The 14,238-nt window shown below is 44.6% G+C and overlaps 1 protein-coding gene across 1 annotated transcript; it reads right to left on the bottom strand.

The window, feature by feature from the left end:
* Positions 1-125: 125 nt before the first annotated feature.
* On the bottom strand, positions 126-6,097 carry LOC105691534. Its single transcript, XM_048660375.1, has 6 exons — positions 2,266-6,097; positions 1,802-2,195; positions 1,614-1,739; positions 1,389-1,572; positions 996-1,160; positions 126-921 (listed from the first exon to the last, which is right to left on the bottom strand). The coding sequence occupies exons 1-6, from the start codon at positions 2,547-2,549 to the stop codon at positions 767-769; spliced, it is 1,308 nt and encodes a 435-aa protein (XP_048516332.1). The 5' UTR covers positions 2,550-6,097; the 3' UTR covers positions 126-766.
* Positions 6,098-14,238: the final 8,141 nt, after the last annotated feature.

The following is a 14,238-nucleotide window of genomic DNA, read 5'->3' as shown; positions in this document are numbered from 1 at the left end:
TACGTATTGTATCATCATGACAATTTTCTGGTTAAATAGGCAATGGGGATAAGTGATGGGGCAGGGAGGTCCTGCAGTTGCGAGGTATTTTCTCAAGTGGATAATGCGACCTAAATATAAACGTTCGGATTTATTAGCGTAATTACACCTTGCGATTTGAACGGTTAAAAGCAGACGTGGACAACCGCTAGAAATATACCCGTATAAACATACCGACGAGACAAAAGATGCTTTGTTTGTCTTTCTCTTATAGAAATGATATCAACGAGGACAGAAAACACCGCAAGTACTATGATCTATTTCGAGATCACCGAACCCTTCGAATCGTTGCAATTAAAGCTGTTACCCATCGATCGAGGGACTTCATAATTTATTCGAAAACTTGATTAACTTTTTTCGTCACTTGAATATCGGTTAATTATTCTAAGATGATTTGTTGTATCAGCCCCAACCCATTGAGAATTTTATCTACCGAGCGAACAGCAGTTGCTAATTAGAAAAAAAGTTACCGAGAAGTTTTATAAAAGTTGTTGTTGTTTTTTTTTTTTTCCATTTTTTCTCAACCAACCGAGGGTAAAAATTAAAGAAGCAGAGAGACTCTGAGTGGTGAGAAACCCCAGCAGGGATTTCAGCTTCAAAAATTAAAAGCTAATTCAAGTAGACTTTCGGTTCTTTAATTAAGAGAAAACAGAATATCTTGATGTTGTTATTATTATTTTTTGCTCATTCTCATCTCGTACCTAACAGCAACTTTGACTTTTCTTTCTCAGCATGGATATAGGCTCACTTCAAGCCTCACATTCATTTCTTCAAACGCATCTTTGAAACATTTTATCAAATGATCGACGTCCTTCGTCCACTCTTCACAAATTTTTTTACCCCCCATTGGGTCTTGGAGCTGAAAGCTCAGGTGATTAACGTCTGGAATAAAATAAGGACTTTTTATCAGCTCCTGAAATTTGAAACATGTTCCTTAGTTTGGACAAGATTCTTACTGCAATCTTTGTCCCGTATTTGGCAACACATAGTACGGAGGGTTTCTACTTTACGAATTTCTCCAACGAATTCAAATATCTTGAGCTTCGGAAGGAGGGGGAAAAGTTTTTTCAAATCAGGATCTAGAATTTCACGGTGATGCCACAACTGGAGGTAGAGATAAACTGAGAAATAAAATTCAGTTATTGAATAATACTCCATTTGAAATTTATATCCTCCAAGGGAAGCGAGAAAAAATTGGAGATCGACGAGCCGAGACTCCCAGCATCTTTGACTAGATGGCAGCAGAGTAACCTCCTTCGCGCGATTCAAGATTTATCTGCCTTTGCACGGATGCCGAAATATCAAACGCAAACGATTCGAAATTTCGAATGACTCAAAGAATCGATTACCTAGCGAATTCGAGTACCAGGACCAGAGCATCTTCAAAGTACAATCCAAAAACCAGGGCTGTCGAAACTGGAGGTCGATGTCGGTAGAAAGTATGAACGAATGCAAGGGAGTGTTTCTCGTTAAAAATCTCCTATGCATTTCGTACTCCGGTATCCCAACTGGGAAAAAGGAAAAACTCACAAGTATTCACTATTTTCAATTTTATCTAGAAACATACCAAATACAAATTGAACTTTGAGGCACGGAGCCCATATCTTAGCTTCTAGCCACGAGACATCGGGAATCGCATGTCCGCCAATTCCATTCTCAGGATCATTGACCGTCGGAATTTCTTCAGGTGGACAGAGCAGCTGAAGCCACCGCCAGTGAAGACCTATTTTCCTGTATAAATTTTTTTTTTTCTTTGTCAATTTTTCTTCTTTCCAGAAAAAGTACAATTATTCTCTGTCGTCGTTGCGAAAAATTTATGCGTTAATAACTTGGACAACGCGACCAGAAGATCGCCGCTGGGTGTTGCGAGGTAAGCGTAGTTGATCGACAGCGTTGTCAGGGATTCGAGGGATCCGATGGCCCCGAACCAGTCCCGTTTTCGGGGCACCCTATCCCTGTACAGACCGGATCCCGAGAAGTGACCGGTGTCCACTAGGAGTGGTCCTTCCGCGGGCTCGAACGCCCGCCAGCAGTACAAATTTTTCACAGTTTCTCGTGACTCGAACAGAGATGAAACCAGACGGAGTCCTTCTTTCCTGGTGAGTCCGAGTCCTTCGATGCAAAAGGAGACTATCTTCGTCTGTTGACTGAACAACCTCATCAACGAGTGTAATTCGCGATGTGAAAGATTATCGGAGATAGCGTAAGGCCCATTACCGGAGATACTTCTCCAATTTATCGATGACATTTTTTCGCCCGAAGTAATCGAAGGTATTCAACCGGAAAAGCTGTTCCGAGAGCATCACGTTCTCCGACAATTTCCCCCTCCTGATCATCCTGGGTAAGGGTTTACCGGTTAGAAAAAAAAAAATTAACACGGCGAGTTGAATTGATTTCAGAGTCACCTTTGAAGAGCGGAAATAATCGAGCCGTTCAATTCCCTCTGATAAAGTGGTTCGTGTCTCGCCGTTGCTCCGTATAAATGCCAGTAAAATCGAGCCTACGATCATTCGGATAAAAACTCAAAGGTTTTGCTCTCGACGGTTTTCCAAATAAAAACTACGGTTGCACCTTCGTGTCGACTAATATCGATAGTAAGTAAATAAGTTGGAAGTAGCGATGCCCCGTACCTCTCTGGTCGGTAACGGTAAATTAGGCAACGGATTTGGAAACATTGCTTTTTCGCAATGCAACACCATTTCCCAGTGTCTTCGCGGTTCGTCGGCGCGCCACGTTCTTCACGAGATAAAATGCAACGGAAATAACCCTTTTTTTAGATCGAATTTTATCAGAAACTTTCCATCCTTTAAAACGACGGGGGGGGTTCTCGGGGACTGAGCGAAGCTCGTGAAGTCGTCACTGACCTTGGTAGGTGTTTGATCATGTTGTGAACGTCCCACTCCTCGACTGGTTCCGGATGCCTCGGACCTTCCGAACGTTCATCGCACGGGCAGACGGCTAAAGCTTCCATTTCGAACAACGAGGAGATCGGAGGGAGGAGGGACGACAACAAACGAAATAATTTTACCGGTACATACGGTAAATCGTGCGAGTCAGATACATCGTTGACATTTTCAAACTTTCTTGAATTCTTCTTTTTTTTTTTTTCTACTTCTCCACGCAACCGAGTTCTCCCGCTCGATTTATTTCTTTTTCTCAAAGTCCTCGCCACTCGTACGGGATTTCAAGTGGGTCCCAAAACTGTAAGGACTGTAAAATCGAGAGAAGAGAAGGAAGACTTATCGGCGTACATGTGTCCGGTTATCGCGACGTCTGGGTGAAGAATTTTCGGTGTTTTCAAAGGGAGCGGGGAAGCCATCGACTTCTTTCACGAAGCGAGTCGAGGGGCATCGGTTCGTACAAAATTTTTTCCCACCTCACCGCCGTCGAGGACGAATACTTAGATATAATTAAGTGTCGAATGAAAATTTCACCAGAATTCCACAGGAACACCGTACTACGCGATCGAAGTCCTGAAGGGCTTCGGGCGCTAGGTGGTTGATTATAATTCCAGTTTAATAATCTCGCGTCGATCCGATTCTCCTCTCGTACCCTTCGATAAATCGTAAAACTATTGCGCGGAATTCGATAGGAAACTGATTCGGGTGTGTCATCGGCGTCGCGATCGATCGCCAACTTTTCTCTCTTTATTTCCGACCTTATAACGTCAACCTCGCGATCACACGCGGTGGCAGGTACACGTGAGATGGATCATTATTTATCTCCGGTTCCATTTTTATGAGGCGTTCGGCAATTTGTGTTACAAATTTGTGTGTATATTTATCGGAGCCGCAGCTGCTGCTGCTGCTGAGGTCGTCTTCGTGAGCGGGACCCTGTAGACTGCCAGTCCGAGGGATGTCAGAGCGAGCTTATGTTAATAAATCTGGCCGGTGAGCGGCTGACAATACCGATGATGCATTGAGATTGGGCCCTCCCGGCCCACGGCCCGCACCTGAATGGGCATTGGGCCCACCTACCGGTTGAAAACTCACCGATCACACTCGCCGTTGCCCCACGAGGTGGAGAGAGATGAAACGCCGAAGACGACCGTCAAGTTGACCGTTGTGGGTGCGGTCCCAATTATCCACAGTGGCTCTCAAAAAGGAAGACGAGCCGAGGGAGAGAAAAAAAAATGAAGAATCGGTGAAAAAAAAAAAATAAAATAATATGAAAAAAGGTTACACACAAAAAAGAAAGAAAGGGGACCCCATAGCCGATACCTGTAGCGCTCAGCCAAGGGTGGGGCGGATCCCCTTGCTTCCGAAGAGGTGTCAAAAGGTTCGTTATTATTTTTATAATAATAATGATCGACGTGGTTACCCTCACAATTATCACGTGTCGTATCGGATAAACCACTCGGATAGAGATGATCCTAGTGTAATGAAAAGAGCCGGAAAAATTTTCCCTCCGCCGATCAGGTGCCTTACAAATTTAACGGATTCGATTTCCTCAGCGACGAACCGGTCGAATCCGGATAGCCCAGATTCTTAATTCGCACAAAGTCGACGTGTATACATCTGGAAAACTCGCTGGTTTTATATGCGGAGAAACGCGGGACTCCACCAGGAAATGACGGAGCGAAGTAGTTGTTGCCCGGTAAAGAGGAGAAAGGGTGTGACCAAGCCGAAGGCACGTTTGGTGACACTGCACGTTTCTAGTATTCGGTGCACGGGGCATAAATAGAACTCGGAGCCCTTCCTGGTGGACCTATTTAAGTTCGGTGTGTAAAATACGTGTACATGTGTACGTATGCACATTCGTAAGTAACCACATATAGTGTATACGGTATTAGTGTAGTAGAGAGAATAAGTTGGAACAGAGTACAGGATGCGGCGTAACATTAACGGGCGAGAGTTACACGGTGTGAGCTGGGAATAAAAAGAGAATATGAAATAAAAAAAAAGAAATCGAAACAGAAAAGGAGCGTGGAGAAATAAAGAAAAAAAAAAAAGAAAAAAAAATGGAACAGAAACGAAAGTGGGGAAAGAAGAAAAAAGGAAAAATTAAAAACGAAAATAGAAGCGTGCAAGGTTGTTGTGACATTTTGGTGGTCGTCGACTTAAATTATACCGGTCCGGCTAACGCATTGGTGAAGCTGCTGGTAGAGGCGGAAAAACCTTCGGTACAAGAAATAGACGATGTTGTTTCAACCCCGGATTGCTCCGAGTGAAGAACGAGCGCAGTCGAGTGTCAAATAATACCAGAAAATAGATACGTTCCATTCAAAGACTCGGGGATACGGGGTGACAATTTTTCAGAATTACAGATTTTCCGAGTGATCTTGTTTTACTACGTCGAAGAAATAATCTCGAACACCGATCGCAGTTCGTTGGGGCATCCAACGTTGGACAGGAAATGAATTCGAGCGGCTTTATAATTTCCCGCTTAAAACCAGCTTAATTTCGGTTTAAATCTCACGATTTGTCTCCTCCACCGGTGTACCTAAGAGAACTTTGATCTTACCTCCGACACGTACACATTATGTACAAGACGTTAATTACGCGATTATTACAGGGTTTAAATTCCACACCTTGTACTTAATATTTAATCTCGTATTTACCCCGTGTACCGAAAAGCGAGAGAAACATGTTACTTCTGTGCGGCGTGTGCCAGTTTCACGATAATCACAACCGTTATCATCATTATTTTTCATCGTCATTACAATATTTTTTTTATCTATTTTTCATACTTTTATATTCCCAGATTTCAATAGACGCGTCCGATCGTAAGAAGCGCTTACACTTATTAGGTGGCAAAATATGATAATTGACTACCACCGATTCCGAGGCTTATACGGAAAATAAATCAGACTTACGGATGGCTCGAGGAGATTATCGAACGGATTGGGGTCAGCGACGAATGACGTATACCGAATTCAGTTTCAATTTTATCGGAGACGAGATAAAAAAATTTTTTAATCCTCATCGTCCCAACGCGCTTCCAAGACGGAAAGTCCACTGTACAAAGTTCACCTCCCTCGCCTATAAATCTCGTTGTTCAACCGTGAAGAACCTATTTCAACAGTGCGGTACGGACGCAAGATATGTGGCGAAGGCTGTTCCGCGATATTGTGGGAAAAATCCCGATGCCTCCTAGGAGGACATAACTTGGCCAATATACTGGACAGGTTCGTTAAACGCGTCGTTTCAACTCCCCGCGAGCTCAATCCGCGCCCGTAAGTTTACAATGCCACGGGTTTAAATTACATGTGTAATTTTACCCGCCGGTTATTATCGGACACCCCGAGGAACGTCGAATACATCTGTACGCGTCGTCGAGGATCTTTCGTTTGTTCATTAATTTTCAGGGGGACGAATCTGCGAGTGTCTCGTAGTCCTGAATCAAAGATTTTTTTTTTGTCTTCGCGAATCCGATGAAACCCGCGGTGGAGTACGCGTCGCGTTGGGTTAGGGAAACGACTGCACAATTTGGGCGATGAGCAATAAATTCTGTGGGGATCGGAAAAAATATCGGAATTCCGAGTGTGGTGCAGCTGGTAGGCGAGATCGAGGATTGTGGATGGGTAGGTATCAGATTGAAATACGTCGAATACCTTGGAAATTACGCACTTAAGATGCTTGAAATCATTGGCATTCGGTGGGCAGGAGTCGACTATCCTGAACTATAGATACGGGTACGAGTGTGTTCATAATGTGTATTATGTGCGCCTCTACTGCGCCCATATTACGCGTATAACGTGACCACCGTGCAGCACGTGTTGAATCGAGATATCGAATGAGGGGGTACGCGCGCCCAGTGTTAATATAGCGTCGAACCGAGCTCCACTGATTTATCGCCGCTAATTAATGTTATTTATTAAAATAAAGTCACGCCCGAGAGTTAGATTAGCCCCAAATGAGTCCTAACTACCGATTGCAGAGGACCACACAGCTCGCCCGGCCGAACGCTACCGATACTATTCGACTTCTGTGTATACGATCCCCCTGTGGGACGAACGACCGGTCAAACGGTTCATTTGGATTTTCAAAGAGGTTGATTTTTGTGGCAAGGTTGTACCGCCATCACCGCCGCAGCGCGACGTCCGACTACGTTACGCGGCACATTATCGTGTCTCATATTTTACCGAAAAGTGGTTCCGATGAAGCGGTCTGATTAGCCAACTTGATTTATTAACATTAATAGGTAGCACGTACACAGGTAGACGTACGTATCTGATCCGCTCTCGTTTCACATTTCTCTTTTTACGCCTCAGATTTTTTTCGATTTCAGGCTAGAAAATTCTCATCCCCGTAATGTGTGGATCTGGAATAGTCAAATTGCGAATAAAAATTGAGCGGCCAGTTTTCGCTTCGAGGTGATCGGGGGATAACTCGCGAGGAATGGACGCCGAGCGCCGCGCTCTTCTTTCCCTGCTCCGATTTTTCTCCTCTCTCTCCGCGTGTGTGTAATATATGATATTATACACCTTTCCCTGGTAATCTTGTAAAATTTATTCATGATTTACTACACGAACTATTCGTACCTACCACCGGTGAGGCTCCGCGCGAAGACTGGTTTAACTGGTCCAGAAGAATTCGGAACCTTATTTTCGATGTATAATCTGCTCCGACACCTTGTAAGTGTAGTCCTTTGATTAGGGAGATCAATGATTTATCAGCATCGGTGCCGATACTCCGATACTCCGCTACACTTTCGATAAAAATCATGAAAAAAAAAGTATCTCGAACAAAAAGCAACCGAGTTTTGTGTAGCCCCGTGAAAAAATTCAAATAAAAATCGGTGCCTAGAGAGAAACGAGAACAAAGAAAATAAAACGAAGAACGTATAAGTTTTTGATGTATTCTTTCCAGGTTTCAGAACTGCATCCGTACGGTTTGGGATACGGGGGAACACGTAGGGGGCAGGTGATTTCGTGTCGTAGGTATCGGTCGTGTTCATGTGGTGAATTTATTAGCGCGTGTTCCCTTGTAAGTACCTCACCGTGTTGTCCCCCCACCGCCGCGCCGATTCGATTCCAGTCGATCTCGTTGTCCGGTAAATTTTCGTGCGTCCAACTCCCTTCCTTCCACTCCTTTTATCTCGGCAGCCGCAGATCAAGCGGACACGCGAGTAGCTGGTAGCCTGCCAAAGAGAGGGATCGCGAGAGAAAAGAGTAGCGATGATGAGAAACGAAGCGAGAAAAAGAGGCTGCGGTGATGTAGCCTGATTGTAGTCGCCGGTAGAAATGTATGCGTGGCGTACGCGTTGCACGCCTGGTATCGCGTGCGTGTGGTACGTACGTGTAAGTCGGACGGATACGCACCACGTAGTTCGGGATATGTGTACACACTGGATATGGGAGTGTAACAATAAAGAATGTCCGAAGGCGTTTTCTCGAGCGTGTTGGACGTAGCGGTGCGCCAGCACCTTCGTATCCTTCCTCGTAGGCGTCAGTTGGTGTTCACCGGCCATCATCAACGACGCCCCCTTTCGCCCTGGTACCATGCCGCCCAGGCGAGACACAGTCGACGTCTTCAACGCCGCAATTCACTATACGCGACCGACCGGGAAATCCTAACTTATTACGCTGTTGGTGATAGGGGGATATTTCACACGCAAAATTTCACATCCCCAAATCGAGTCTCATCGATCTGTATCGAGCAACGAAAACCGTCGACTCGATTTACCCCCTCGAAAATCGACCCAGTCGTTCAAAGGGGGTGGAGAGCAAAAATTATACACGAATATTATTAGAAATTTTTTTGAGGGTTTGAAAAAAATATAGCGACGAGAATCGAAAGAGAGTAGCGCCTTCGCAGGCACGAACGTGACGAGGGAGGTCAGGGATTTGTAACCGTGATCAGCGGAGGGGTAAAAAAAAAATACTGAAAAAATCGTGAATAGGGTATGTAAACATTGTTACCCCGCAGCCATTAGAGTGACTTGCAGAGCTGAGTCAATGCCGGGGAAAGTCGAGATGGAGGGGGAAGCGAAACCCTCGTGGATTATAAAATAAAATGAGCAAGAGCTTGAGCTTCGTGAGATACTGCAGCGAAAGGATCGAGTCGAAAGTGGGGTGGATCACCCGCGTTGCATTGAGGCCGGTTAAAATATTAGATATAGAATGTCTCGTCTAGTTAGTGGTATTGTTAACAGTTTTCGTACTTTTTCAGCCTTTTACGAACAAAGTTATGTCCTGTTTGCGCAGCACTTACGGGTGGATGTTCCTTCGGTTATACCGTTTCGAGATGTTTGGTTTGACTACCACTTCACCCCGCAAGAATAACCTAAAATCTAAATACTTCAAGCGATATGGGAACGGATTTTACGAGATTACTTTATAAATTCTAAAGGCGGAAAGCTCCCGAATTCTTTTTTTTTTTCCCATCATGCATATCCTCCGGTCAATCCGTATCCAATGGCGCGAAGGCTTGAGTTCTCACGTTTCGCAACTGCTCGGGGAACATGAAAATGCATGTTCGGAAAAATTGATCTATCTTCAAAAATGACCGAGTTATCCGCATTTTTTCGCATTTTTTACTATAAAAATTGAGATATCTCGATAGGAATAATTCGTAGCTCAATTTGGTCAACGGATTCGTGTTCCTGGGGTCAAAATACACTAGAAAAGCGTCCTACAATCGATTTTAAAAATACTTCATTTTTGGGCCAAAAATTGAAAAAATCCAAAGGGGTACCCCTTGAAATTTTGTCGATTTTGGACTAAAAAAAAATATTCCATTTTTTACGGTATTCTTACGTATTTTGAGCTCAGGAATCCGAATTCAGGAGTCAAATTGATCTATCTATAAAATTGACCGAGTTATCCCCAATTTTTCACTTTTTGGAGCAGAAAAATTGAGATATCTCGATGGGAAAAATTCGTAGCTCAATTTGCTCAACGGATTCGTGTTCCCGAGGTCAAAATACGTAAGAAAAGTGCCCCACGATAGATTTTCAAAATACTTCATTTTTGGGCCAAAAATTGAAAAAATTCAAAGGGGTACCCCTTGAAGTTTTTTCGATTTTGGGGTAAAAAATCAACTTTTTTTTTAATTCGATTCTATATGCTATTCTTATGTATTTTGACCTCAGGAATCCATATCTGGAAGCCAAATTGATCTACCTTGAAAATTGATTGAGTTATTGCGAAATTTTCGCTTTTTGGAGCAGAAAAAATTGAGATATCTCGATGAGGAAATTTCATAGATCGACAAAAAACAAAAAAAAACTCCCAACCTGGTTGGATAAATTCCTAGGAATTCATGACATCCACGATGCCGCATAAGTGAAAAAAAAAATCATCCGCTTTTCGGGTCGTCTCTTTCTTCAAGCGATATTTCTTCTCATCTTCACACCGTTTCCCAAGCAACCCATCAAATTTCGTTCGATCCGGCGATAAATAATGGCCGTTTTGTAGCTCGTCGGTGTTCATCCCCGTATAATGCGAATATATCAAACTTTATTTACACACGTATACGTATATCCGTATGCACAAGTATACCGATATACGAACACGTACATAATAAATCGCAAGAAAGTTTTGTTCGCTAAATAAATTGGTCTTTATATTAAAGTAAGCCGTGTTATAAATCTTAAGTCGGTTGTATTAGCGCCGTGGGTGGACTTTACGTGGGACTGTTTCTCTCCTGTCGACAGACACCGGCGCAGCATATCGGGGATACAGGCGGTCGTCTCGTGCGAGTCGACAACAAGCTGGACTTCCAGGACTCCGCGGGACTCCCGGGGGATCCTTCGGAACGACCGAAAGCGACCCTAGGGCGCACCGTATTACATCGCACACAGGTACGCGGGAATACGTGAACGCCGAGCGGGTTGATATTTCTTTGCACTTTTACAATAGCCGTACCGCACGCAGATCTATTTTATTAGTACGGGTTCATTTGCCCTCCTCTCCAAGGAATTGCATTTCACGTTCGCTGTGAATGCGCGTGCCATTAAGCCGCTAGCGGACCGGATGCGTGGATAATCGGGATTTAAAAGGCCACAATTTTTTGAGTCCTTTCACGTTGCGTGGCATTGGGAATATCAATTTTGGTACCACAAATCGCAACGTTGCCCGACAACCGTGTCATTCGACGGAAGTCTTTACGACGATAATTTTTCGTCGCGTATCATCGACACCGATTCGCAGATATCGGACCTCCCGTTGGGCCTCCCGCGACGACGACGAGCTGTTTTCTCGTCGAGAAGACGCTCGATACCCCGACTACGAAGCATCGATCGTCCGATAAGATAACTCCCTAAGACGACACGAGATTCGTGACTATTTGTTCGTTTTTCCAAAGCCGTAATTAATTCTTTTAATTGTTTTTCGTCGACCCAGAGTACGTCGGAAGGGGACCAAAAAATACAAAAACAATCGAGGATAAAAATCGAGAAGAAGTTTTTCCATCAGCGCGCGCGCTTCGTTACGGGATGGAGAAGGAATTTGAATTCGAGAGAGTCTAGGGTTTAAAGGTTAGCTGGGTCGAAAGAATTATCGTCGAAGAATTCCCGGCTGGGTCGTGCGTGTGGTTCCCTTCCAGAATCACGTCCGGTACCCCGACATATTTCTCAGTCACTCTCGCTCCGGCTGAGGAATATTAGGCACGTGTTTACGACGAAATAATTACGCGCGCTCTCCGCGACTCGGTGGTTCCACTCGGTGTGTCTCGTGACCCTTTTTCCGTGGGCCGCGCGAGGCGCGGGGATCCGAGCGATGACAAGGAGTCGCCGGGCCCGCTGGGAGGTCTCGACAATGCTCATCCCGACTTCATTCTCAAGAACCACCTCCGCAGAAGAGCTACCTGCGGAGGATACCCCGGAGGGTTCGAATAACTGGTCTTTTCCTCCGATCGAGACATTTTTATTTATTTCACCATCCGCAAGGTCATCCTCGTTCGTTTCTCTTCTACCTCTTGTTATCACCCTCGTATTGTTTTCGGGGCGAAGAACCGCAAGGACGAACAACGACGTTCGCCACCCGATTTCAGGTAAAGCCGAGAAGTCTTCGAGTTTTCAATTTCTTGTCCGCGACGACTCGGCACAGCTCGCAGGGCTATTGAACTTGTAACATGGTATAGATCACATAGTAAACGTGGGTGGAAACAGCTTCGGAATTTATCATCTCGAAGCTAAGGTACTGCGATTAATTAATGCCATTGTTCCGCGAGAGCTTTATAAACCTTGTAATCGCAGAGGCGGTATCGGACAGCGCGTGGGAGACTATCAGCTAGTTTTAATCGATCTTGATTCTCTGGATCGATCAACCGACTTTATCTCATCATCACGATATACAAACACCCGAGGTCAATCGGTGTTTGACTTCTTCATTGAGAGGGATTCGGGGTACAGCGATTCCGTTCCACCAATCGAAATAAATTCGTTCCTTCGGGGTGGTCTCTCATAATCTTATTTTTTTTTTCCCAAGTTGCGCCGCTCTCCGGACAATCTCGTCGTCGAATTATCATCGTTGATCGGGAAAATTTGTAGAAATTCCTTCGACTTTCATTTTTTTTCATCACCTGGCTCGTACCGACCAGATCATCAATTTTTATGTACATAATCCGCAGGTGAATCGATAGGAACAAGCGCGTGCGTTTGTTCGAAGCTTTCGCTGGCTCAGCTGGTCTAACCGATCCCCGGTCTTCTCTCTTTCTCTCTCGATTTTTCTTTTTCTTTTCCCCATTCCTTTTTTTTTTTTACTCTCGTGAGCGAAGAGCATATTGTACGAATCGTAGGTGGTCCCACTCGTCCGAGGCCAACGATTTTAAATTAAAATTAAAGCGAAACGTTCTTTATATTATACCGTTGCACCTCACGGTCTCCGACTCCTCGCGATTTCGTTGTACGCGGTACGCGGTACACCCACGTAATTTTAACGACTTAATTCATTCGGAAATCACGCGACCTTCGCGGTTCACTTCTGACTTACGCGCGACGCGGAGGTATATATAATAATTTCAGCCACCCTCGCGCCGCCCGAACGCCCGAAGAAGTTGACCCAACGCTCGATCCTTTTCGCATCGATATCTTTTTTTTGTTTTTTTTTTTTCTTCAACCGCGGACAAGTAAAAGAGATGTAATTTTTTTGTGGGGATTCGGATGTTCGGGGTCTGCTTGGATTATGGAATATTTTAAAAATATTACCGATGGGATAGGGAGAGGGAAAAAATGGAAATATTAAAAAGGTATTCCCCTTCTTGCGACAGTTGCTTTACGAGGAGGCGTGTTTTCTCTCGCCCAGGAGCAGATAATTGGCCCGGTGTTTTCGGAGGGCTTTCGATGTTTATACGCATTCCGAGCTGTATCAGTATTTTATAATTAGCGAGAAAAAATAAGTCGCCCGAGACCGTCGCTGTCCTGTTACGAGTCGACTCCGCTCGCGCGACCCGGTGCGCTCGAGCAAGGACGCGACATAGTCATGGGAAGAAATTAATGTAAACTCTTTTACTTCGGAGTTTTCTTTCCCTTTTTTTTTTTTTCGTCCTTTCGTTTCTCGTCCTTTTTTTTCTTCTTCTTTCAGTGGTCCGTGATTCGTATTTCGTTCATCTGTCCCGTGAGTTTGATATTTAAATTTTATTAAACTCTTCGCCGAGGGTTCTTTAATAACTGTATTTAAATACGTGTATCGGATCGACGATCTTCCACGGTGGAAAAGGGAGGAAGAAAAATAATAAAAATAGTGAATAAGTCGTTCTCCGAGCTTTTCTATCTCTCTCGATGGATCTTCCGCGCTTACGAGGCTCGAGAACAATCGCGGAGCCGTGTTATAGGTATTTGGATTTGTCGGATACTCGCGGTAGGGCGAGGCATGCGGCGGTTTAAAAAGTCGTTCGTCATATCGACGCTGAAAGTGTTGTACCTCCCGCTTCCCGGCTAGATTAGTCAAGCTTCTCAAGGTAGCCGATGTTCAATAGGCGGCCAACGGATTCCCTAATTGGCAATTAATTTGATAAATTTGATTAACTCCCCCGTGGTTAATGGAGGGACGCGCGCGAGATCAACATTTGTAAAGCTAACCACCGCTCGAACTACTCCGAGAGTGCACCGGAGTTACCATTTGAATATCAAACGCTTTTGTGAAAAATCGACCTCATTCATCTTACGACTGTACACGGCGCGCACACAACGCTCCCGCCGTCCGAACGAAAAAAATAAAATAGAAAATACCATAAGATAAAGGTGCAGCTGCGATTCGGTTCGGATTCGGTGCGCGTGGCTCATCTCTTTTCTCTTATTATCCCGTACCCTGAC

This window comes from Athalia rosae, chromosome 1 (assembly GCF_917208135.1).
Source record: "Athalia rosae chromosome 1, iyAthRosa1.1, whole genome shotgun sequence".
In the NCBI taxonomy this organism is placed as follows: Eukaryota; Metazoa; Arthropoda; class Insecta; order Hymenoptera; family Athaliidae; genus Athalia; species Athalia rosae.
The sequence above is the reverse complement of the archived record's forward strand: the minus strand, read 5'-3'. Positions and strand labels throughout refer to the sequence as shown.